Source organism: Cydia amplana, chromosome 5 (assembly GCF_948474715.1).
Source record: "Cydia amplana chromosome 5, ilCydAmpl1.1, whole genome shotgun sequence".
NCBI lineage: Eukaryota > Metazoa > Arthropoda > Insecta > Lepidoptera > Tortricidae > Cydia > Cydia amplana.
This window is the reverse complement of record NC_086073.1, coordinates 7,846,162-7,872,757: the sequence shown is the minus strand read 5'-3', so window position 1 is coordinate 7,872,757 and position 26,596 is coordinate 7,846,162. Positions and strand designations below refer to the sequence as shown.

Here is a 26,596-nt window from a genome sequence, read left to right as displayed (position 1 = left end):
ATAATATTTTATGTAAGTAGGTACCTAGTACCTACTTACCGACGTAATGTTAGTTACATTTGAATACCCTTATTAGTTAGTCTTATTACAGTTATTATCTACCTACACATAAAACTTATGGTTAGTAACATTAGATAAGTCAATTCTGTGCCTTATATTGTAGTATATGTATGTCAATATACATATATGTATATGTATATAAAGGTATAATTTATTAGTTTGTTGCGGCGGGGCTCCGCGGAGCAGGCTAACAAACGATTTTGGTGTCCCTTGGCGTTAGCGGCTATTCGCTAGGTGCACGACTGGTGCTGCCCTCATTTTGGCGGACTTTCTACGTTAAATCTTATGAAGTAAAATTAGTTCAAGCGGCTGCCGCTAGTACTAATGGCGGACATTCCATAAGATTACCTGTGTTTGTGACGATCAGCGCCACTTCCCCCTCCACCGACTTCGCACCTTGCCAATACTCCCCTATTTTTAAAATTACTTTATATTTCCCTATCTCCGGATACGACGATTAAGGGATGGTGACAGCAGAGTTATTCAGTTTCCCAATTTTTATCTCGTATTCCTGTATAATTTTTATAATCTAAATAAAATTCGCTCCGTAATTACTAAAACGAAGCACAATAAACATTCGAGGATATTATTTTCACGCAAAAGGCAGTATTTTCCTTATTTCAATTCAATATCAAATTAAACCTCTCCCCGAAACAAATCTCATCTGGATGTCTATACAATTACAACTGTAGAATTTTAGCAAACAATTGACTAAAGGAATAAAATAATTGTCGAGCCGTTAGCCGGTGAGATAGTCTGTGTAATTATGCACACGTGGACACCGTAGTGCATCGAGTGTTTGCGGACATATCCCATTCAGTGCCCACTGCCCGGCCGGAGAACGTCCCGTGCAGGAGCCCATCATTACCGGGTAATCATGGGATTGTTTCCGGCCCGCTTGCTACAAGATATGTAGTTGCCATATGATATCTTAATGCCGATGGACTTGCTGGTAAAAATCAAGTTGTTTTACCTAATTAAGAACATTGATTTACATAAAAGATATATACAGTGGTACTTAAGTAAAAATTAATTAAAAAGATTTTAAAATTTGAGATGATTACTATGGCATTACGGTCCCTTACAGATATTAACCATTTACCCCTTATAAACTTTTATTTGAGTTTTAAAATTTGTCTCATTCCAATAAGTAGGTACGGCTGCTTATTGAAAAGGATATTGGCTCCCCTCGGTATTTAAATACCTATGTTTTAAACTGATTAAAGTTTAAAAGTCAAACAAAAATGTAATTAATAGTACATTTTTAATTTTAAACAAGCAGAAACGTCTGCGATCGATGCTATTAAGCTTTGAATAAATTTAAAAGTGGAAAAATTACTGTCTTGGGTGAGACTTGAACTCACGGCCTCTGGATCGATACTCCAGCGCTCTGCCATCTGAGCCACCAAGACCTCATCCATAGCCAGCAAATCTTTCCACCATATGGGTCTAGGGGACCCGAGCGACATCTACCGTAAGAGCGTTACACTTCTTGAACGGCTACCCAACCCAACCCAAGACAGTAATTTTTCCACTTTTAAATTTATTCTAAGCTTAATAGCATCGATCGCAGACGTTTCTGCTTGTTTAAAATTAAAAATAGTATGGGTAGCGCATCGTAACTGGTGAATTTCCAATATGACTTGGAACTCCGGTAGCCGTTCAAGAAGTGTAACGCTCTTACGGTAGATGTCGCTCGGGTCTCCTAGACCCATATGGTGGAAAGATTTCCTGGCTATGGATGAGGTCTTGGTGGCTCAGATGGCAGAGCGCTGGAGTATCGATCTAGAGGCCGTGAGTTCAAATCTCACCCAAAACAGTAATTTTACCACTTTTAAATTTAATAGTACATTATTGTCGAGGTTCGGAAGTAGCTAAACGGACGACCTTGGGAGTCCGTTTAATTGAATCCGAAGCCAGCAAGTAGCCTTCCAGCCGAGTCATATATAGTGATTTTCAAAATTGGTGCAAGAAATAGAAATATTTTACAGAAGCAACGTTCTAATTTTCACAGAAAAAAGTTAAACCATTAAAAAGATTTGCTTTGCCGCCTTAAAAAAAATATAAGTGTATTTTTCTGCTGAAAATACGCCAACCTATTAGAGACACTTAATTGACGCGGTACCAACATTATAATAATAAGTACCTACTGATGATCTGTTTGGCTGTTTAATGGACCTATGCCTTCATTTGATATGGCCATTTCAACATTTAAAAAGTTTGGAACTCGACAAATAATGGAATTTGTATGCAACATTGCAGTCCCGAAATCGAGACTGCAATGTTTTTAACTTTTTAATTTTTTGACTGACCATAAACTACGCACTTCGCGACTTATTTTTTAACCGGCAACGTCGACTTTGCCGTCCATTTTTGAGAAAATTTAATTTATACTTGGTCAACCAGATCTTGACAGTAGAAAAGGGCGGCAAATTTGAATAATGTAGGCGCGAAGGGTTATCGTCCCATAGAAAATTTGAATTTCGCGCCTTTTTTACTGACAAGATTTGGTTGACCAGCTTTAAAATAGTCATCTCAGAGCGCTGAAAATAATAATTATATCGCCGTTTGAAAAGTTCTGATGTATTTAAGGACGAATGCGGGCTGGGTGTATATTGGCATCTCCGTCTGGGAGTACACCGCAGAACCCCCCACCACGTGAGACCGCCTACAAGCAAAACGTCGCCAAATGGCCAACTTTACAACTCGCTGATCGCTAATCTACTAATATTTATGTATTTCAATAATATTAATCGATGTACGGTAAAACAGATTTATTTAGGAAGTTTGATTTATCTTAATAAGAAAAAGCCTATAGCCACTATTTTTCTTGATATGTCAAAAGCTTTTGACTTAGTAAACCACAAGATACTTTTGCATAAGATGGACAGATACGGCATAAGGGGAAAAGCGTACGAGTGGTTCGAAAGCTATCTCCAAAATCGCAAGCAGTGTGTGGAAATATCTAATATTGATCGAAACCAAAATCATCCGATAAAAAAGACCTACACATCTTCTTACAGACTAAATAAAAACGGCGTCCCACAGGGAAGCATTCTTGGCCCGCTCCTTTTCCTATTGTATATCAACGATTTACCCAATGTTTCCAATGATAAGTACATATTGTTTGCTGATGATACGACAATAATCATTGAGGCCGAAGACATGGTATCTTTAAGAAATAAAATTGAAATGTCATTAACGGATATACATCAATGGTTGTCAAATAATTGTCTTAAGATAAACGTAATCAAGACTAAAATTTTACAATTTAGAACGTACAAAACTAATTCAACTCCACTAAATGTTATCTTTGAAAATAATAAAATCGAGGAAGCTGATACAATCACATTTTTAGGTATAAGAATGGATATTTATTTAAATTGGAAATCTCACATTAGTTATGTATGCGATAAGATAGATCGTTTCGTATTTGCCCTAAGACGATTGAGACAAGTTATTTCCCAAAAAGCAGCTATTACTGCCTATTATGGATACATTCAATCCATTCTCAGCTATGGACTAATTATATGGGGCAATTCAGTTGACATTTATGATATTTTTAAGGCACAGAAAAAATGCATTAGAGCAATTTGCGGGGTACCCTACCGGGAAACCTGCAAACCACTATTCTACTCGCTAAAGATATTACCACTAGCATGTATGTATATAAAAGAGATTTGTTTGTTTGTAAGACATAATCCACTACTGTTTAGATTGCAGACAGAGATCTCACAACGGCCCACCAGATACAAATACAAACTTTTCTCCCCATTATTTCGCTTAGATTGTTGTAAGAGAAATGTGTTTTACATGTGTATAGTAATATATAATAAGTTGCCGACTCGGTTTAAGGAAATGCCTTTGTCAAAATTTAAAAGAAAATTAACCGATTGGCTCCTGGAGAAATGTTTTTATAAAGTACATGAATTTTTAGATTGTAATGAAGTCTGACATTCATTAATTTGGAATTTTGCGTAGAAATTTTGCATTTTATTGTTGACACGTCTTATTGAATAATGTACATTTTGTTATTGCTTGTTAGTGTTATGGTAATGGTATACAAAGTATTTGTAGTTAATGTATTGCATCACCTATTTATTTATATATTTCTACGCCAGTGATGGCAGAATATGCTGTTCTACACCAAAAAACAACGACACCAAAATTGTACATACCATATTCTATGAAATAAATTTAAGATTTATGAATTTTATGATTTATGATTTAAGACTGATTCGATCATGCAATTCAACGTCGAGGCTGTATTGAAGTACATATACGAGGGGTGTTCAAAATATTCTCGGTATGAGAATGAAAACAAACAAGTACGAAAAGTTTGATATTTTTATTTTTCAATATACTCCCCCCCTATGTTCATACACTTAAAAGATCGATCAATTTTTTTTTTTAATCCTTCATAAAAATATTTTTTATCTTTGGTGTAAAAATGCTCCTCCACTGCCGCCTTCAATGCTTCATCATCGGAAAATTTATTTCCACGCAGATCCTTTTTAAGATTGGGGAACAAAAAGAAGTCGCTGGGGGCTAAGTCCGGACTATACGGTGGGTGAGTAACAGTTTCAAACCCACATTCAACAATAGCTGCCTTGGCAATATGAGCAGTATGGACGGGGGCGTTGTCATGCAGAAGCATAACACCTTTGGTTAACTTTCCTCGCCTCTTTTCTTTGATTGCATCCTTTAATTGACGTAGAATGTTAGCGTAGTACTGTCCTGTGATATTTACACCTTTTTCTTTATAATCGATCAGTAATACTCCTTCACAATCCCAAAATATCGTGGCCATGACCTTGCCAGCTGAAGGGATGACCTTGAACTTCTTGGGATGAGCTGAACCCTTAATGTGCCACTGCATGGACTCTTGTTTACTCTCTGGGTCATAATGATGAACCCAGGTTTCATCTCCAGTAACTATTCTTTGCAGCACCTCATCAGGATTTTCACCGCACAAGTCAATAAAATCGGAACAACAAGCTACACGCATGTCTTTTTGAAGCCGAGTCAGCATTCGCGGAACCCATCTTGCACTTACTTTTGACATATTAAGATGGTCATGGATAATATCATGTACGGTACCAATAGAGAGATTGGTTACTTGTGCTATAGATTTTACCTTCACTCGACCATCTTCCAATATAAGTTTTTCCACTTTATCAATATTTTCTTGTGAAGTAGCTACTACAGGCCGGCCAGGTCTAGGGTCGTCTTCAACACTCTCCCTTCCACGTTTAAACTCGCTTGACCACTTTTGAATGGTAGATAAAGAAGGAGCAGACTCACGGTAAACACAATCCATTTCCTCTTTTATGGTTTTTTGATTTTTACCCTGTTTTGTCAAGAATTTTATCACGCATCGATGTTCTAATTTAGTTAACATTGTCAATTCCCACATGATGTTCATGTTTGTTCAGCAATTGCAGAAAAACAAAAGAACATCTCGGTTCGAATTATACTTTTTTTTAATGTCAATGAATAAACCTTAGCGGCCAGTAACGAAAGAAATTTTAGAAGAGGTTGTAAGATATCAATACCGAGAATATTTTGAACGCCCCTCGTATACTTACTTATTCCTTAATAGAATTGCATCTTGGTTGAGAGGAAAACCAACTGAAATCTATTTACGTTGGTCTACTTATATTATGTGAAAAACATGCTAAAATTTGATTATAAAGTGTAATGAATGTTTGCTTGTGTTTCAGTGTAGTAGCATAGTTCCAATGTTTGAGTTTGGTATCGTAATCGATCTGCGATGGTCCCGGTGGCGGTGTGCTGGGAGGCTGGCGGAGACGCGCCGGATGCGGCAGCATTAGCGCGTGATTTATACGTCTGGCGGCGGGCGCGCGCGGCCGCAGGGCGCGCTAGTCTCGCGTTAATTCCGCAAACAAAGCACCAAGCCCCAGACACCACAGCTCCGGTCCTTTTCATTCGATACAACTTATTATAATAGCCTAATGGCATAAATATGTAAATCAAGCGCCATAGGGTAACATATCAAAGGAGATTATACTGATGGGATCGTTTGAATGCGAGGAGGTCCCGAACGTAGTCGCTTAGTGTCGGGATATCTTTATTGAAGTTCACCTATCCCTGGCTACGCAATTCTATTTGCATAGGAAGTGGTGCTCTTTGATATATCAGTACAAAATATTAGGCTTTACTAATCAACACGAAGGCTCACTCGTAAATCAAAAAGGGGGTCGACGAAAGAGATGTTCATGGAATCAATATAATCACGGTCGTTTACCTAGCCACCCTACAAATCGTCCCAACCCTATCCGTGTAGCGGCGCACTCCAAACGCCCTAACAACTCGTCGCTCTTTAAATTACTGCTGTGGATAAAATTTGAACTCGTGTCCCCACGCAACGCAATGTGTACCTATCTGCAGTTAATTATCTGCGTGTAGAGGGTAAGAAAGGGGAAAGACGGGTGCCAATATTCTCCCCTAGTCAGCGCCGACCCAAAACTCGAGCGGGACCATCGGACCGCTTAGCCTCTGTAATTAGTTTTAATTAAAACCAACGTAAAACGAAAGTGAATCGATATCGTGAACCCGTGATATTTTTAGATGCGTTCTAATGAAATTATTAAAAATAAAATACATAAATCCTTAAGCTAAAACAAGGCTTTTGACGTCATTAAAACCGTAAACACAGATTCGATGAGTTTTAAATGTCTCAGAACAGCATTAAACGCAATTCTCTAGGAAAGGCAAAGCACTAAACGTGGAAATTAATGTGTTGTAAATTATTAAGGCGAGTGACGACGACAGCCTTCGGGGGTTACAGGACATTAAGCAGCAGAAAGAATAGCTCCCCCCACATCTCGGCGGTGTAATTACCAGCTTCAAACGGATAAATTAGATTAATCACACTTGCTTTGACGGCCAGGTGCTAATAAAAACTGGCGCTACGATCTTTCTATTCTAGTTATTACTGAATCGCGATTAGAAAGGGATTGAGATAGCTGTCAATCCATATTGATTTTGACGTAAGTGTATGGAAATCTGTTATTTCTAATCCCTTTCTGATCGCGGCATGATAATACAGCTTGTCATAAAATATAATTATTAAGTCAAACGCTGTATGTCACATTTCACTTACTTACCTTTCCAACATTTTCTTAAAATCGGTAGTCATTTTTTTGCGTTCGGAACCCTGTTTTTTGTATTATGCCCATAATAGAAGAGCAGGTAAGTGGAAAGTATAAATGTGTGCATGTCATCGTATGTAGTGACTTTTCCATCAAGTTGGCATGTGTGGTGGAGTGCGAGCGCCCATTGAGGAGCACGTCGCTCCGTCGCGCCCCCTAGTAATTAGCCAGCAGCGACAGACGGCACTGTTTACTCACCTCACTACCCCCGCGAGGACCTTGCCCGGTATAAACGCTCTTTAAATATCTCTATCAGACGGACAACACAGCCTTCCCCGCTGGTACCATTAAAATCACGCCAGACATATTCATGTTTATGACATTAATAATGTGCCCATTTTCAGCTTAATCTTGTGATTTATTTCAATTTAGGAGGATAGTGGATAAACATCAAAGTAACAACATCGCAGGATTCCGAGACAACAAAGCGTTGTAGGGGAGCGCGAGAATTTAAGCTCGCATGAATCGTAATGTCGCATGCATCTAAACAATGCTCTAGGAATGGCAGGACTCGGGAAATCAGCTCGTTTCCAGCAGCACTAGAGGCTCGCGAGTGCCGGCTCGTTAGTGCGAGAGCTCAAATTACGCCGCCGCCCGTGGGTGCACTTACGTGCGTAAGTTACTTAAAACAAGCCACGTACTAAAAATATTTCATTTAAGTATGAGTGAACTTGGTGTTTACTCAACTCTAAAATTAATCCCGAGGGAAATTATTTTTTCCCCTGTCGATTTACGTATAGTCACGTAGTTCAATGTTTGTTATCAACAACAGGAAAAAGGAAAGTCTTGCAGAAACTGTTTGTTATTTTTGTCCGGGCACAGCTAAACATTATCTTTGGCTCGTCAACTGTCTGCAAAAGTTTAGGTGGCCGTATCAACACTGTGGCGATATCAGCAATACCACTATTTTATGATACTTTGGGATAGTTTTATTACTTGGTACCTATTATCATTATGTTACTATAACTTACAGTAGGTTTCAATATTTGCAAAGAATATTAAATACAAAATCATACCTATATGAAAAAAAACAATTTTTTTGCGAACGCGATTTACTTTCCTTTGAAAATAATAGTAATAATGATTATTTAATACACGCTTCATGCCACCACGGGGAATAGGTACCTCGATGTACATTAAGACAATAACCGAACATTTAAAACACCCGCTGAAAAAACCTCCCTGTTACACATCAAACCTATAATATTAATATCGCGGTAGGAGAACTTTCCCTGCCGTCTGCGGTCGCGGGGGGGGGGGGGGGGGGGGAGGCGTGGGCGGCACCTTCACTTTCGAGCGCCCGCACTGTATGCACGCCGCCTCGCCGCTCTACTGATCAGTCTGTTTAGTGTTTAGAGTTTTAGACACTTCATTACTAGATCATTGAATTATGATAATTCTTGACATGTATGTAATGTAAGTGTACAAGTGTGTGTGTCAAGAATTGTCATAATCCTCGAACTTCATTTATGACATACATATTATAATTAAAACTAACTACTATTCCTGAAAAAAAAAGCGGCCAAATGCGAGTCGAACTCGCCCATGAAGGGTTCCGTATTTAGGGGATTTATGACGTATTAAAAAAAAACTACTTACTAGATCTCCTTCAAACCAATTTTCGGTGGAAGTTTGCATGGTAATGTACATCATATATTTTTTTAGATTTATCATTCTCTTATTTTAGAAGTTACAGGGGGGGGGGGACACATTTTACCACTTTGAAAGTGTCTCTCGCGCAAACTATTCAGTTTAGAAAAAAATGATATTAGAAACCTCAATATCATTTTTGAAGACCTATCTATAGATACCCCACGGCCCACCCCACACGTATGGGTTTGATGAAAAAAAATTTTTTGAGTTTCAATTCTAAGTATGGAGAACCCCCAAAATTTATTGTTTTTTTTTTCTATTTTTGTGTGAAAATCTTAATGCGGTTCACAGAATACATCTACTTACCAAGTTCCAATAGTATAGTTCTTATAGTTTCGGAAAAAAGTGGCTGTGACATACGGACGGACAGACAGATGGACAGACGGACAGACAGACAGACAGACATGACGAATCCATAAGGGTTCCGTTTTTTGCCATTTGGCTACGGAACCCTAAAAAATGGCAGCTAAGTAACTAGTAAATCGCAAAATTATCATACAAAATTTACCTTACGCATGAGAAACCTTTTCAAATATGACACCGTAACGTAATTAATAAACAAACAGATCCTTTGATTTTCCAATGTCAACTTAAACCAAATAATCGCATTAATAATGCCTACTTGATTGGTATTTGGTAAATTAATTAAACATTCGGCCACCGACTGAATTAAATAATTTATTAGTCATACGAGTTACGGCAAATCGATCATGTACTTAATTTAGATTCCAACGCAACGTTTTAAAACTCATTTGCAATATGGAAATATCTTTTCAATTTATCACAATAGCCGTTTGGCGTTTACCAAATCATTTTATCCCGCGTCAGCTTACAATGGGTTTTATTATATTATTTATAGCTATTATGGATAGCTTTATCCATCTTTATCCACGTGATAAAATAACTGTCACTGTTTAACACCGTGGGAAAGAAAGTGACGGACACCGTTTTATCACGCTGTCACGTAGACAAGAACGACCATCATATCCGTACTGGTCAGCGAAAAGCCGTCGGCGCTCCATTATGGAAATTGGCAGGCCGGGGGAAGGGGCGCCTAGACCAGCCAGCCTATTATGGATAGCTTTATCCATCTTTATCCACGTGATAAAATAACTGTCACTGTTTAACACCGTGGGAAAGAAAGTGACGGACACCGTTTTATCACGCTGTCACGTAGACAAGAACGACCATCATATCCGTACAGACTACAGTTTGAGGACCTGCCGTATGCGTGAATTTTATCGACAGCGATAAACGCTTTACTGCAATAACTAGGCTGCGGATCTTTTTTTATTTTATGACAGCTCTTGACATCGCATAACAACGCCGTCATAGGAACATTTTGGACATAATGTCTCGCCACATACCAAATAGATATAATGCTTTGATTTTTGGTACGCTCCTTTGTGATTTATTCTGCGTTTATATAAACTTAATATAGGACAGATTTGGGAAACTCGACAGTTCGTCGATAATATCACTTTTTAAGAAGAGGCCACATTCTCTCAACAAAACGTAGTCACCAAAAAGAAAATCAAGTCATCAGCCAAGTTTAAAAATAATCACCTTACAGTTTCATGGAACAAATGGAGAATGAGTACCTAAAGTTTCCCTGGATTCGAAACGGAATTAAATAGCTTAAAAACAAAGCATACTTGCCATGGGCCTCTTATTTAGAACATAAAATGGGATAATCGGTAACGCGCCAATCGCTACTTCGGCGCAGGTCGTTCACTAAAACTAATTTAAACGAGTAAGAGGTTTTACGACTGATTGGGAGTACCAGTAATGAAAAACGTGCAGTCATTTGGTTTACCTAACTCAGTTTGGATTTAAGATTATTTTCACAATATAATTATTTTCAATAGATTTAGCCATAAATTTTCTTATTCGTTACTTTCATGACAAGTTATCATTGTTAGATTTTTAATTAAATTGTTGATCATCACCATCAGCTCTTAATGTCGGGGAGAGAACTCTCGGTAATTTGTAAATATACATTATAAACGAATAAAATATTGTGGCGTATATCAAGCTCGTTTCCTACATTCACTGTAGCCACTGTTCTAATGCATGGTATATCCCGAGTTCCGTGGAAAGCTTTTAGGTCGAGATTCACCTTATCTATATGCATTACAACACTTTTTGTGATTAAGGAAGTGGCCGCAAATCAAAGCACGCCCTAAAATATGCCGGGCGTGGTCTCAAGTTATTACGCGGATTAGCCGAACACTTTAGGGTAAAATTTTATTGAGACATGGTGATATACATAATATACGGCTGTTTTATGGTTTTATGGCTGTAATGTAATCTTTTAACATAGTAATTTGTATTTTTTTACGGAACTAATTTTTAGGTACTAGTTCATTTGTTTCTTTTCTTTCGATGCAGTTTTACATGACTATTGAAAAGAGCACCATAAACGTTATAATAAAGGATACCTAGATTTTTTTAATGAGGCACAAGGCAGCTACCAGATTCCTTGCTGCTACTGCTGCTACGCCAAAATGGTCTTACAGTTAAAAAATCATCCCTGTATAGTTTTCAGAAATGTGGGCTTTTATGCATAAAATAAAGTTATTTGTTAGTTGTGAACTAAAGCACCGCTTTTGTTACACAAAGTAAGTACAAATGTATTTTCCTCTTCTATTTACTTGCTGTAATATAAATATCGAACCCATTGAAAAGTCTTCAAAGAATAAGGAACAGCCGGTCTTGAAGAGAGGCGCCCATCTTAGATCCTAAGCAAACCAACGGAACCCATCAGAATGAGAATACTTACGTTTTTATTGCCCTTTTCCGTGACATGCAAATAAAATTTTCGTTCGCGTTCCCGTCGTTTCGACCGTCATATTCTTTTCAGACAGGTATAATATACATATATATATATTAATCTTCTCTTTACATATAATTTATTAATGTGTTCGAAACCAATTTAAACGCTGAACTTCCGAGTTTCAAGCAATGCCGAATAAAATAAAATAAAAATTGTTTATTTGTGTTATATTTATTTTAGTAGTAAGTTTTAAATTTATCATACCTACTAATAGGTATGTGTTCAGAAAAAAATCTAGTTAGTGATTTCTGTGTTAGTGCCTGTTTCCTCAGTAGTGTGGCGGTCAGGGCGCAATATTGAATCCTAAGCAAATTGTTGGAGCGGGCCCGAGGCACACATTATTTTCTTTTATTGCAGAATTGCTTCGGTACATTTTGTCGGGTTGCTTTTATTTCTCGGGAAGCGACAATTTGTGATGTGTCCTCCTTTCCCAAGGGACTAAGAATGTTGGATTTTTGCACAAAAACTTATAAAGAATACCTCATATTCATAAGAATTATTGGACTTTCTGTAACTCCTTTTATGCTAAATTTTTAAAGGCAACATAACAATAGAAGCATGCCTATTATATACTTACCTACATGTTAAAATGTATATCATATTTTAGTTAAATGGATAGAGGATGGTCAAGAAAAGTTGTCAAAAGAAAACATGTTCATTCAGTAAACGATTGCTATAATGTGTTGTTTCGATTCAACTGATGCTATTATAAATAAATAGCTTCGGCATTAATCAATTATTAACATCAAAATTAAAACGCAACATGACCAGTGTGTTGCGGTTTAATCAAGTCCATCAACTCTCCATCCAGTATTAGCCGCGGGTATTGATAACGAATCCAATACAGTGTTAGTGTTTGTATAACGAATGAATACTGTATTGTATAGGTATTGTTGTCAGGCCATTCCGAGTACGATTGCATAACGGTGCATGGCCCAATTTCCTTGTTTGACTAGCTCAATCCATATATGCCTGTGGATACACATTGGCACAACCAGAGATGACAATTGGTTTCTGTTCCATCGCTATGTTTTATTTTTTATTTCCAGTTCAATAAATGCCAATCAGTGCGGTACGGTTGTCGGTGTTTCCTCGGCGAGCCCCGCTCCTACATGGGCCGCAGAAATGGAAATATGCACACATTGGTGCTAACCTCGTGTATAAAAGAAAAGCGATGGCGCTTTTACATCGATCTCGAGTGCTGCAATGGCGAATGGCGTGAAAGCTGCGCGATGCTTACAGACTCAAGTGGGCACGGTATGACGGTACCGACGATGAGATAAGTACAATCCCTGTAAGAAAATAAGTTTCATTTTATCCTATTACGACGAAACCTTGTGAAACGAAGGTTAATTTTGCATTAAATACATGTTTATTTGTTTATTTATTAGGATCACCAACAGAAGATACAATTTACATACGAGTATAAGTTACAAACTAAGAGGGCACATTTATTATTGATCCCCCACTTAAAGGCAATCACAGCATGTTAATGTATTAGGCTATCAAATATGAAAATACAAACTGGCTGTAGGTATCAACCTTATATTAATTATAGCTATGTATAAGGAATTCGGAAACTCCGTAACTAAAGTAGAATTTATGCAAGGCAGTGGTTCCGTAAGGACGATTAAGGGAACATTTCCGGAAATGATGTCTGATGGAATTTATAGATTCACACGACTGAGATTTAATATGTGTAGGATCTGGAAATTGCTTTGCATCTGTATATGCAAATGTCATCAACTCATCATCTATGTAGCAAACCTGTACAGAGTTAAACTTGGACGTGAAAAGATAATCGGTAAAATTTCAACGACCAGTAAAAAACAAATTGGGACATAGGTACCATAATTCATCCACATCTGTTAGGTTACTTAGTTAGTTTAGCTAGGCATTTTCCGCAAATCGACGAAACGAGGTAGCACTACATCTGTTAGGTCACTGTACTACATAAATAATTCAACCCAATTCATTACGAAATTCATTAAGTCTATTAAGTTTTACTGAAACCACCTGGTATTTACTACAAAATATTTAAAATAAATAGTTAATTGTTGCGCTTGATTAAAATAATGAAAAACTGACTGAAACTGGAAACGCTGATGTTAATAGGGAGCAAACACTGCGATAATTATGTAGAGGCGCGGCTTGCAACTCTCCACGCTCGCACAGCGTATATACATCATCGTCGTAAGAGCAGATATGTACCTACCTACTCTCTTCAATTTGCTTATAAGAACCATGAGTGTTAAATAAATTGCCACAGTAAGTGTATGGTAACCTAACGATATATATAAGCAAATACCTACTCGAGGAACGCTGGTACCTCGGTAACAAACAGGTATTCGTTGCTAATTACTAAATTCAATATTATCATCATGCATGGCCTTTTCTGGGCACAGTGCACATTGCAAGAGGCTTTGTGCACTCAGCACGTTTACTACTGATTAGTCACTTCTCTAAATTAAACACAGAAATGTCGAAATAGCAGCTACACTAAAATTAGCGTTCCACATGTAGAATTGTACAAAGATAGACACCTGCCAGACTGCAAGGGTAATTTTAGACCTAGCTAGGGCCCGACCCACTCTCAGCCCTCCAGTCGATCAGCGGTGTCATTTCATTCATGGGAGTACCTGCTCCCACTCGAAACCTGCCACCCACCAACGTACACTTTTAAAGGCGTTCGAGGGTGGTGTTCCTATGGACGCCTGCCTACATCAACTTAGTGCGTCGAAACATTGTTACTATCGTCTAGTCTAGCAGAAACGTAAATGTAAAGACTAGACGTAAAACTAAACTAATAAAACTCGTACGTAACACAAAGTTGAACGCGTTGAAGTCATGTAGAGGCGTACTAAGTAAAAGTACTACTACTTACACTTAATTATGCACTGAATACCCATTATATATTAATTACCTAAATTAAACCTAAGATATTCATTGGTATTCGTTTAGATATGGATTTGATTTAAGTTCAATTATAACAAACAAACACGTCAATCTCCTCCCTGACGATATCACATCATAAACTGCAATATATACCTACCTATAGGTCAATTGAAAAGAGCACGATCACTGAATTTTAAATGAAAAAACATTCACATGATGTTATCGGTAGAAAATCTATTAGTCTCAAAACTAATTGAATTGGCTGATATTCGCATAATACATACGTATAGCGAGATTCGCGATTATCATCTATTTATAGTTAGAACAAGTAAGCAAAGTGTACAAAAGACCGCCTAAAATGCAAGCGCCTATAGGCTTTCGGTCGCCATCAGGCGGCTCACAACAGTCACAACTCACATGTTCGTTTGTGGCGGCCCATCGTGGTATAAAAAATAGATACCTAATATGGAGTGGTAAACGCACCGCAAAACACATTTAGGCATTGCATAAAATATTAGTGAATAAAAACAAACGCATGATTTTCAGAGAAACATCGCATGTAGGGTCCTCTGGTGAAGAGCGGCGCTTTGATCGCCCGCGGTAATGGGACTGGCGGACCACACTCGCGGAAACTTTTACGGGACACTGACCCACTTCTAAACAACCGACAAAAGTTGCCTCAGCTGGGTTTTCTTTAAGATAAATATGACAGACCTACTTTTAATTGATGGCTTATAAGTAGATACTTAAGCTGCTCAACGTGGTGATGCGGCGCATCGCTTCAGTAAATACGTAGTTAATAACATATTATAGGTTCGACATTTCTTACATTGCCTATAACTGAACCTGTAACTACACTCTACTACATTTTATTTTGTTTTATGAGCACTGGCCTATCTTTAACAGATAAACATAAAATAAAGTGCCTTGTAAATATACATTGTGTTTACTAACTTCCCTGCTAAATAAAATTTTGTTTCAAAACGTATGTAGTGCATCCCTACTTACTTATAAAATAACCTTAGGAGAGCGGCTTAAATGGAGCTAAATTATTCTTTCGTAGAATAATGGTTAGCAATTCATTAGTGAATTAGCATAAAGGATGTTTTGTTTTAACAATAAAAGAACCCTTTATCGATATTCTTTATTGTGTTTGCACTGCTTTCAAATGTTCTTTGTTAGGTTTGTTTTGTGTGCATAATACTCGACGACGTGTGGTGGCAAAGGTGATCCTATACGAAGAGGCTAATCAAAGTTATGAGCTATTTCCTTACCGCGTAAAAGCAAGATACAGATTTATGACGGCCGCGGCCGATCGTAAATAATGGCCTTACAATGCCCGCCGCTCGATTGGTACTTGGAGCTCTTTGTATATAATACATGGCCAGTGCTAACATAACACACCTTTACTCATTGTGTTGTATGTATCGACCTTTCTTCGATGTATCCTGCGAAGTTGCATACTTTAAAGCTGCATAGTGAGTCGCCACATATACTATTTTAAACGTTGCAAATGTTTGATGACGTTCGGTTCAGGTTTGGTATAGAATGTCCAGGCATTGTGGGGAACAATGACGAACAAAAGCGATAAAATGTATCAAGAATAATACAGCGAGGAAAAATTGACGCTACATGGACAATAACTATCAAAAGTATTCAAAATTGAAAAAAATGCACATGGAAAATTTATTTTACTGTCTTCTTCCGTTTTTTATATACATAGCTTAATAATATTGTGTTTCTATTATTTGTCTAACTAATCTGGAATAGCAGGTTAATTATGCGAAGCAAGAATTTCCTTATCCGAATATATGAAATTGCAGCCTTTATGTAATAGGTACAGGTACCTACTTATTTCCTTAAAGTAAAATATTGTATTGCCTACTACATACCTCAATTAACAATTATTATAAAATGTTAAAAGCATTCTAAATCATCACTCAACTTCAAATAATCACATAGTATAACCAATCTCATTTCTGTGCAACATTGACTGATCGATATTTCATTGATAACTTAATCAGGTGAAATTCAAACCCTTCGCTTGCATATCCTGTTGCATAAACAAGGAATTAAGTAAGTTATGTTAGAAAATTAGATCAGAGGAAGGCCTTGTGACTATCACGCGCTGACAAAATCAAATATCGCGCTCCCCGAGGAACATTACACGTCCCCCACTCTTGTCTATTGCAAGACGTCACAACAATAGCGCAGGGCACAGATTATTTCACAAAGACTGGATTTCCTGGTCACTGGTCACTGATGTATCTAGTTCTAGATTCTAAGTACGTTAGATTCGAATTGTAATGTTTGGCGCGTCCTAATTATTTTTGTTTACTTGTAGTATTATGATTATATATTATGATTTATATAGTATTATATATTATAAGCCAATAATACGTGTGAAGGCAGATCGGCTGCAGGAATCTGCCGCTTATTTCAGGTTGGACCCTACTCGCGAAGGGTAATGCAGGTGCTGGGCATCCCTGCGTTTCCTTAATTCCGTCCCAGGCGGTGTTAAGTCTGGAGAGGTCATTGTCTCTCCGATTTGCACCATAAATCGTCTGCAATAGACGCAAAAGGCCAATGGAGTATTATGATGACATTTTTACTTTTGACTCTACAGCAAGTACCTACATAATTGATCAAAGATGACTGTTTATTCATATTATATAATAATACAGGTAACAGTGTACAGTCAAATTTTTATAATAAAATTGTATTTATTTGAAAATAAATGTTATTCGAACCCTCTCATGGCGGCGTAAACTACGAACGCTTTATGCAGTTTGTATTGGCCTGAATGTCTCATTTGCGTAAGTTGATTTAAATACTTACTTATGCTACGTACGAGCGTGAATGCGTAATCTTTAGCATTAAATCTCTTTAAGCTTACCTACTGCTTACCTACTGTGTAATGTGGGACGGCCTCGAAGCGTGGCGCCTTCATTCCGTATTAAAATATTTCTCCATCATTCCCCAGACGATTGACACTACGATTCTCGGCGTAAGTATATCCTTTATTTAGCCTTTCAATGAGTCTTTTACTCATAAGTAAGCGCTCTCAACTCGAGCAACAGTAGTGGATTTTTCCTTACGAACAAGAATATAAAGGTGTGTTCAGGAAGGTATAATCTGGGTACACGAATTTGAGAAGGGCAAATTTCATCCCATTAAAAATATGCCTTCTCTCAGGCTCAGGTAATTTAGAGTGGTGATATCAATCAAACACTGAAATAAATAAAAAAATTACAAAAGCAAGCTTATAATATTTATATATGCCGTTCACGGTGCCAGCTCGCCCAACAAAACTGTGCAAAACAAAGCAAACTGGCCTTAGGTTGGTGCCAAGAATAATAAAGGAGCTCTTAAGTGGCTTTTCCAGAAAACTGTCATCAGAAGTTGAAAATAGTAAGAAACAAATAAAGTTTAGTGGAGTGGGAAGCAAAGCTACGACTTACAATTTAAAGTTGGTCCGGCGCAGGTGAGAGCTGGGCGGGCGGGGGTTAGGCCAGTGACGGGAGATAATGGGGCATCAGAGATTACCTCTAATTAGATACCTCATTATGAAGTACATAGAACTACTCTTATTATGCCACTCATCTGCTCTCGTACAGCCAGCATCAATAGTAGCGGTTAAAGAATGCTCTGAAGTATCTGCCATCTTGGAATTATTTATTATTTTCTATAAATAGAGGTATATTGCTATACAGTTTGCGTTCTAAAATATCTGTTATGGCCTACTTGTTGTACATACATGAACATATATCTTTTTGCTGAGTCATGATAAGAAAATATTTCTGACGCTATCGTTATTTTTAAAGCTGACTGTAGTACCTACTATAACGTACGAAATAGGTATGCAATTAATAGTATGTAATATGTAACCCGAGTCACCGATCAATTCCGTCTAGGTTAAGGGACGGCCTTGAGCCCCTTTTCGGATTTGTAAGGTAAGATACTAATATTAAATTTATACAATAAAATAGTAGAGTTATTAACTCTGCCTACTTTATTATATGTAGGTTAATAAATAAGTTTTCAATATCAATGCGATCCGGTGCATTACAGTGACGTTCTGGCGTTAAAATAAGATTGACATTTTAGTTTGTACCGTAAAATGGGGTGAGTAGGGTCAAAACTGAAATTCAAACCTCGATAACATTTTATTTTTACATATGAAAACTGAATGGTGTATATGTCACCGTAAAATTGTAAACACTCGTCATATTATAATCTCGCTAGTTACATTATAAACTGACGGTAGGGACATTATAATCTAACCTAACCTAACCTACGTTAGATTATAAACTAACGGGTTCACAATCTTACGGTGTCATATATAATAAGTGTTCTGGACAGTGTGTGGACTGGATAAGTGTGTGTTTAGTTTTTATTTTATTTTGGGTAGTTCCATTTCATAACTTTGACGATAAAGAGGAAAACCCACCTCACCCCGTAGTGCCTCGTATTTGGGGTGAGAGGGGTTTTCATACAAAGGTGATTTTGGAAGATTGTTGGATCGATTTTTTTTTATGCGTATTACTATAGCTCCATTTTAAATTGGAATACATTATTTTTGTAGCAGTAGCCTTAAAATCCCTTCTCACCCCCCTCTCAAACCTTCTCTCCCCATTCATAACCCACCTCTCCCCGCGAAACCTACTCACCTCGTTTTACGGTACCTACTATAAAATGCACGCGACTTTTAAAAAAATAACAATATATTTAAAATTCGGAATTGAGATCTATGGATAAACATGGGTTACTGCTACTGTAGTGAGATCAATTGATTACCGATGCGATGATAGTGGTTAGCGCTAGTCGTCTTACATGCTCTGTCTACGAGTTTAGTAGTCCGTGAATGATGCTGAGAGGTGAACTTGCAGCATTGATATACATCAACTCGCCAAACTAACTTAGCAGACCGTGGTCTGATGGAGAGGTTTCCATAATGTACTTCATGCAGCCTAAAATATATCATTTAAATATACAATTTAGCAAGTTCTCTAAACTTTCTAAATTGTATATTTAAATGTCCAGTCATTTCGATTGTTTTCCTTAATAAATCCTTATTTATAAAACATAAAAGCTGCCACTTAAGTAAGTTTATGATCATAACTAGCTTTATATACGTTTAATAATCCTTTAGTTTAGTAAATTAAAGGTTACATTGTCCCAACAAACTCAGTTACATGGTCATAATAGTCACTATTGTATTTGTTTATTTATATGTATACATATTTAAGTAACAGGCTTTGTGCCTTTAGTTTAGCATCTCGGCTTATCTGCTACAAATTGCAGAGAAAATAATTCTTATTATGGATGAAGCAATTTAAAAAGTATTTGTAGAAAACATTTTATTATATTGAAGCCCCAAATAATTTAGAGAAAAATCACAATCAATTTGAATTATAAAATGCCGCAATAAGATATTCCAGATACGAATCCTCGTCGGTTCATTACGACCAAAATGATCCTGAAATAAATCGTGGAGGGAATCTCAAATACAGCGATGGAGATTGGAGAAGACTGCGTTACGTTTATAGTTAAGATCTTGATTTGTTCTGGCTGAATAGGGTACCCAGTTGCGGGAATACAGTTGCTTCAAAGGACTCACGTGAATAAGAATAATTATTTATTGGGCGAGAATTAACTAAATGAACGGAGTAAGAGAAACTGTCTGGTAATATTGGAAACCTTCCTTAGTTTGATAAACGTATATTCTGGTAATTTACAGTAAAATTTTAATTACGTCGTTGACTTGTACTATCAAACTATATAACTGGAGAGTAAACGGATTTTTAAAGCATACATAGTTCCGTGATGTTTTAACTTTTAGATAGGTAAAGTTTGCAGACGTAATAAAAGATCATGAATATATCGCCAAGTTTAACACTTTTAGTACCAAGTTAGACTTGGAACATTCAAGCAACTGTCCTTTACTTGGATTGGACTGTGTAACCATTCTGTCTTGTTACTGTCCACTTGAAACTTTCTCTAGGATGTTTAAATTTCGCGAATAGGTAGGTATTATTCCCAAAAGTTGCACATACCTATGTGAGGTTTAAAAGGTTGTTGTACGCGTTTAAATATATTTTGGGACTGGGAATAATAATGGAATTTGTATCACGGGGCGAGAAGATTCCGTGGAGACCGGCATTAAAAATATTAAAATAAGTAATTGCTCCATCAGGCCTGCACCTGAGGCCCGGGCGGGGGGGAGCCCTACGAGCGCCGCACTTTGTGATAATGGCAATTGTGTGATCGCTCCGAGAATTTTCATTCTTTTCTCACGTTTATGATCTTCTTTACGCGTCGATGAGGTTGTTAGAGCTGCATACTTGATTGCGCCGGTCTTTGAAGGCAAAAAATATCAGTAGGTACCTACTCTTTTCTCGGTCTATTGAACTAGCTCACTAATTTATAACGGATATTATGCAAACTTTGTTTAGGATACTGGTTATAATGCATACTTTAATTGAATGAAATAATTCAGCAGAATTTTTTCCAAATATACAAAAAATCCTGTACGAGCATAGTTAACCCAATTCCAGAGTGTCTTTTTTCCCCACTGCCTTCATAATGTTACATGCCGCAGGAGTCCACAAAAATGTAATCATAAAAGGCGTTAACCAAGAGTTGTATTTGTGCGGCAATTACGTTGAGTGCTAACTCATGTAGGCTGTGGCTCGTCCGCGCTAACAATTTGTGAAACACTTTTTGTATGTCACATCACTCACATCGTCCTCGACGTTTGAATCAGCGCCTACTTACGTATTTGTATAAATCAAGAAAGGTCGAAGCAGCCGTACATAGGAAAGCGGAGGATTAGTAATATTCCAGAAGTATCGAAATAACAAAACAAAAAAGTTTTCAGCAACACCTAAGTATGCAATTAAATGTTATATTTTGTCAAAATCTGTCATTAGGAATCTATGTGATGAATTCACAGCCAGGGAATAGAGACCAGCCAGAATTGAAAAAAGCAGTTAAGCAACAAGTGGTCGTGACTTGCCGCGCCGTATTGCTGCCGGCTGCATTTCCAGAAATGGAAAAGTCATTTATCAAGCACATTGAGTTTGAAATTTCCGGCGGAAATGCATCAATTTAACCTTAAAACAGCAGCATAGATCACGATATGTAGCAGTTGCGTAATGTAACAACCGAAGAGAAGGGCAGGTCCCGTTCACGTTTATATAAGTAAGTAAGATCAGGCATATCGTGAAACGTGAAAATCTTTGACCCGTTCCCTGAGTCGACGGAGCCCCGCTACGCCGGGCTCCTATTTCTGGGCAGTTTTCCCTTCGGGCATCTAAAGCAACCTAACGAACCTATCCTACCTATATATTGGTTTAAATGTCACTATAGTCAAAACATTACACAGGAACATTACGATCTGCCTGATCTTACGATCGGCCGCCGACATATAAAATGCAAGGCACATCGATTCGCTGGCTGCGTCAGTTTGGATTGGTAGATACTCACTCGGCTCCATTTTTTCCTCCCCTGTGCAGCATGCCCGCGCGTGCCATCTCACGCCCGCGCCCTGTGCAAAAACTACCATTAGCTAGAGGATTAACAATAAAATAAAATGGTACAGCGGATGCGATCCTATTCTAAAAGGCAAATACAATACCGTTTTCACATTCATTAGGTACGTGATATTTATATAGAGGCCAATTCGAACATAATGAAGTTCGCATTGGAGGCCAATTCGAAAGTAAACTTTGACATGGTAATTACATCAAAATGATGTCATTTAGTTATGTCACGAGACGCACGGGCGAATAACAACAATAATTCAGATATCATGTTGATGTCAGAATGTAAGTTTGCATTGTTTTCTTGGCCTCATACGAGGGGCGGCTGAAATATTCGCGGCCTAAGCTAGAAAAAAAAGAAAAATTTAAAAAAAACTATGCTACTTTTTCCCCCGCCTCTTTGGCAGTTTAAATATTGCCGCCATTTAAAAAAAAATATTCATTTTTCGTTCTGTGCGCGGATATACTTAACAATGTCTGTCGAATGCAGAAATTTTGACAAATTTGAACACCGCGCGGTTATTAAGTATCTTGTAAAAAAAAGAAAATCGCCTAAAGAGATTTTTGATGATATGACGGATACTCTCCATCATTTAAGCCCTTCGTACACTATGATAAAAAAATGGGCTCGTTTATTTCAACAAGGACAAGAGAGCTGTGAAGATGACCCCCGCCATGGGCGGCCTGTCACGGTGGTCACTGACGAAAATGTTGAAAAAGTGGAGAAATGTGTTCTGGCTAATAGAAGAATTAAAATCTGGTAGATAGTGGAGGAACTACAAATTAGTAAAGAAAGGGTAGGACACATTTTACATGAACGTTTACACATGAAAAAAATTACTGCGCGCTGGGTACCAAAAATGCTGACACCACTTGACAAAGAACGGCGACGAAAAAGTTGCAAAGAATTTTTGGATCTAGCTGAAGGGAATCTGGACGAAATTTGCAACCGAATCGTAACCGTAGATGAAACGTGGGTTCGCCAATACGATCCAGAATCAAAACAAGAGTCTATGCAATGGTTAAAAAAGGGCGAGAGGGCACCAAAGAAATTTAAAGTGGAAAAGTCAGCTTCGAAGCTTATGGCGACCGTGTTTTGGGACAGTGAAGGAGTTTTATTAGTTGATTATTTGCCAAAAGGGACCACAATGAACGGTCATTATTATGCAAATTTATTGATTCAAGCACGTGACGCAGTCGTCCAGATTGTCCAGAAGCGACGTGGGAAACTTAGCCATGGAGTGTTGTTTTTACAGGACAACGCACCAGTTCACACTTCCCGTGTTGCTAGGCAGGCACTAAAAGACACTGGTTTTGGAGAAATCAATCATCCACCCTACAGTTCAGACCTGGCTCCGAGCGACTATTTCCTTTCTTCAAATTTGAAAAAAGACTTACGTGGTCGCCGGTTTGCCGATGACAATCAGATCAAGGCTGCGGTAGAGAGCCATTTTGAAGCGAAGGAAAAAGATTATTTTTTCGGCGGTATTAAAGCATTGTTTGCTCGAAGCGAAAAGTGCTTATCACTCCATGGGGACTATATTGAAAAATAAAAACATTTATTTTAATACTCTCTTTCATTTTTTTTCTAAGGCCGCGAACTTTTCAGCCGCCCCTCGTAGTCTCAAGACGCTGAACATCAAACACATGGAAATTAAATGCCCTATGCAACGCTACACGGCACGAGTTGTTCTTGTTCTACAAAAACTTCTATCATCATAACACTAATTACACTAAAAGACAGAATTTTTATATAAGGTCAACCGAGGTAAATGCGTCGCTTGTGCTAAATGCGTCATTTGAAGATATTATTAGAACTATTAAGCAACTTATTATAACTATTATAGCCGTCTGCATTATAAGTTCAGTGACCACACTTCAAACAGAGAGGGTTGCAATAGTTCTAAAATAAAAGAAATCTTTAAAAGACGTATTTACCTCAAGTGACGCATTTACCTCGGTTGACCTTACGGCATAAGTAATGCTACGCACTTTACGGCGTAGCAGGTGAGGTGGTAAGAGTTTGTAACAAAAATTGTAAACGGTCGCTCATAGAGCCCTCTGTTTCATTTCATTGTGCGCTATGTCCATGAGCAAGCAGACTCATCCTTGGGCCTTTCCAAGTCTTTACCCGCTAAACACAAGGCTTTCCGGACCACGGCTTACTTGCGTCCCTTGAGTGGAGGATAAAGTTTATTTAATTACTTACGCAATTAATGGTGTATTTTGTTTATTGCTCGGTTAGATACAGTTCAGAGGATTAGCCAGAGGAGAATTCTGAACGGTAATCATCTGCCAGTAGTTAATTACTATCAAGTAATAAAACAGAGCGAAATAACAACAGAGTTTACGCCACGCTGTTTTCATGCCGTGCTACGTCAAGTGTAGTCAAACGAGCTTGATATGTATGCATTTTTACTGCAAAGTTAGCGTGATCACCGTCTACTTTATTACATCATATTGATATGGGCTGGCGCCTCGATGGCCTATATACTCTTAACGATGTATTCTAATTACATTGGAGAATTTTTTATTTGTTTTACAGGAGGGCAAAGCGAGCAAAGAGGAAGGGAACCTTAACCAGCTGGGGTGGTAAAAAATCTTTTCCTGAATTCGGGACAATAACTTAGGTCCGTCCCGAACAAACCCAAATTCAACGAGGTTGCTAGTCTTATAACCTATTAGTTCCTATGGCAAAAAGCTACAGAACGCGATTCTTGTTATTTGGTACGCATTGCAACGACATCGACAGTGCATTGTTTCTACTTTACTTTAAATACTGATTTAATTTGGTTCTAGATTTATATCGACCATGTGATCAAATCGTGCAAATCAATCTTTGTTTGTTACAAAATCATGATGGCAAATGAAGATGGAGCCAAATACTCACCGGTGCAGTTATTTCAATTTATCAGTTGTCACTTAAGTTACATGCGCTAAGGCAATGAATGACGCTTTTGTCAAATATGTATGAACTAGGTTGCCTTTGAAGCTAGCATAAAACGCAAGTCGTTTCAGCTACATGGAATACTGTTGTCACAAAACTAATGAGTTCAAGCAGTCACCCAGTCTTCTGCGACGCGCACTTCCTCAAGGAACTGCATGTTGCGTATATTTGTAGCCCGCTAATTAACGCAGCTCTTTCCGAAGCGCCACATGCATTCACAGTTGAAACTGATGTTTACTATTAAATGTTAAGAACGAAGGTAAGTAAGTACTACTTTAGGCGTAAGTCTGCTTACGTGGATTTCTTGTAAAATGGTAAAATGATTCTCTTGATTTCAGACGTAATTTTGGCATTAAAATGGGTTTAGGTTTTATAGGGCTACTATTAAGGCTATATATAACTATTAATTAAGAGTATTTAGATCAAATCGGATCTTCAAAAAACGGATATCAGCATCTTACTAAATTTTAATTTTGTGATCGTAGTTATGTCGTAGTATTAACGACATATGTACTCTATTCCTCTACTCTTACAATATTAATGTTAATTGTCGCAGCATGTTACTAGCGAACTAGAAAATGAACGTCATATTACTCATAATAAACCTAAACATTTTCTACATCAAAATACAAATGGCAGTACCAAACTTAGTTCAACAAACACAATATGTTCATTAGTTACATCCTCTATCTCATTTACGTTATCATCTCAAAACGTTACTGAAGTATGTCATAAGAAAGTCCACCTTATGTTAGTGAGAACAAAGTTCACAATTCAAAGTGATGAATAATGGAGTTAAGAGATGTGGTAAGTAAATATAATACCGCACACTAGAAACGAGCTCGCCTGGGCTCGCCTAACGAGAACGAAATAATGAATTACAGGATCGCTGCCATCAGATAGTACGAACAGCGTGACTGGATAACAATCCCATTATTAGGCTAAGTAGGCTTTTGTTTCAACCTAAGTACCATAATTGACACGATAAGTTTTCTACTCTGGAATAAGATAAAGTTAATTAAAATTTGGGTGAATCAGCTGCTTCTTGTCACGCATTGTCATGGATACGATCCCCTGGGTTACCTTTAAAACTCTGGTTTTATGGTACTTCACTAAATAGTATAAAACTAAGTCGCTTTCCGCTGTCTGTCTGGCTGTGTAGATAGACTGATTCAAGAGGAAGGTTTATGTATAATTTATTAACCCGTGCGAACGTGCGTCGCTAGTATATAATAACCAAACATACATTTCTATGGCACAGTTATAAGGGCTCATTTAGACGATGCGAGAACTCTCATGCGAGTTTCATTACATTGCGGGTTTTGATCGGTTGGTTGAATTGGACGTAACCAACAGTCCGCAATGTAACTAAAATCGCATGCGAGTTCGCGCGCCTTTAAATCAGCCTTAAGTCCTTTCCAATTTCCATAATGGGTCATATTCAAATTCCACATAGCATATGCAACAACAAACAAATTTGATTTGA

At 37.7% G+C, this 26,596-nt stretch overlaps 1 protein-coding gene across 1 annotated transcript in view; it reads right to left on the bottom strand.

Moving 5' to 3' along the window:
- The window catches only part of LOC134647961 (uncharacterized), a 194,376-nt gene that overhangs the window by 65,565 nt on the left and 102,215 nt on the right, over positions 1 to 26,596 (bottom strand). Inside the window, exon 5 of the mRNA XM_063502366.1 lies at positions 22,108 to 22,168. Coding sequence (XP_063358436.1) covers positions 22,108 to 22,154 — 47 coding nt within the window. The 5' untranslated portion in view covers positions 22,155 to 22,168. The remainder of the gene's footprint in view (positions 1 to 22,107; positions 22,169 to 26,596) is intronic.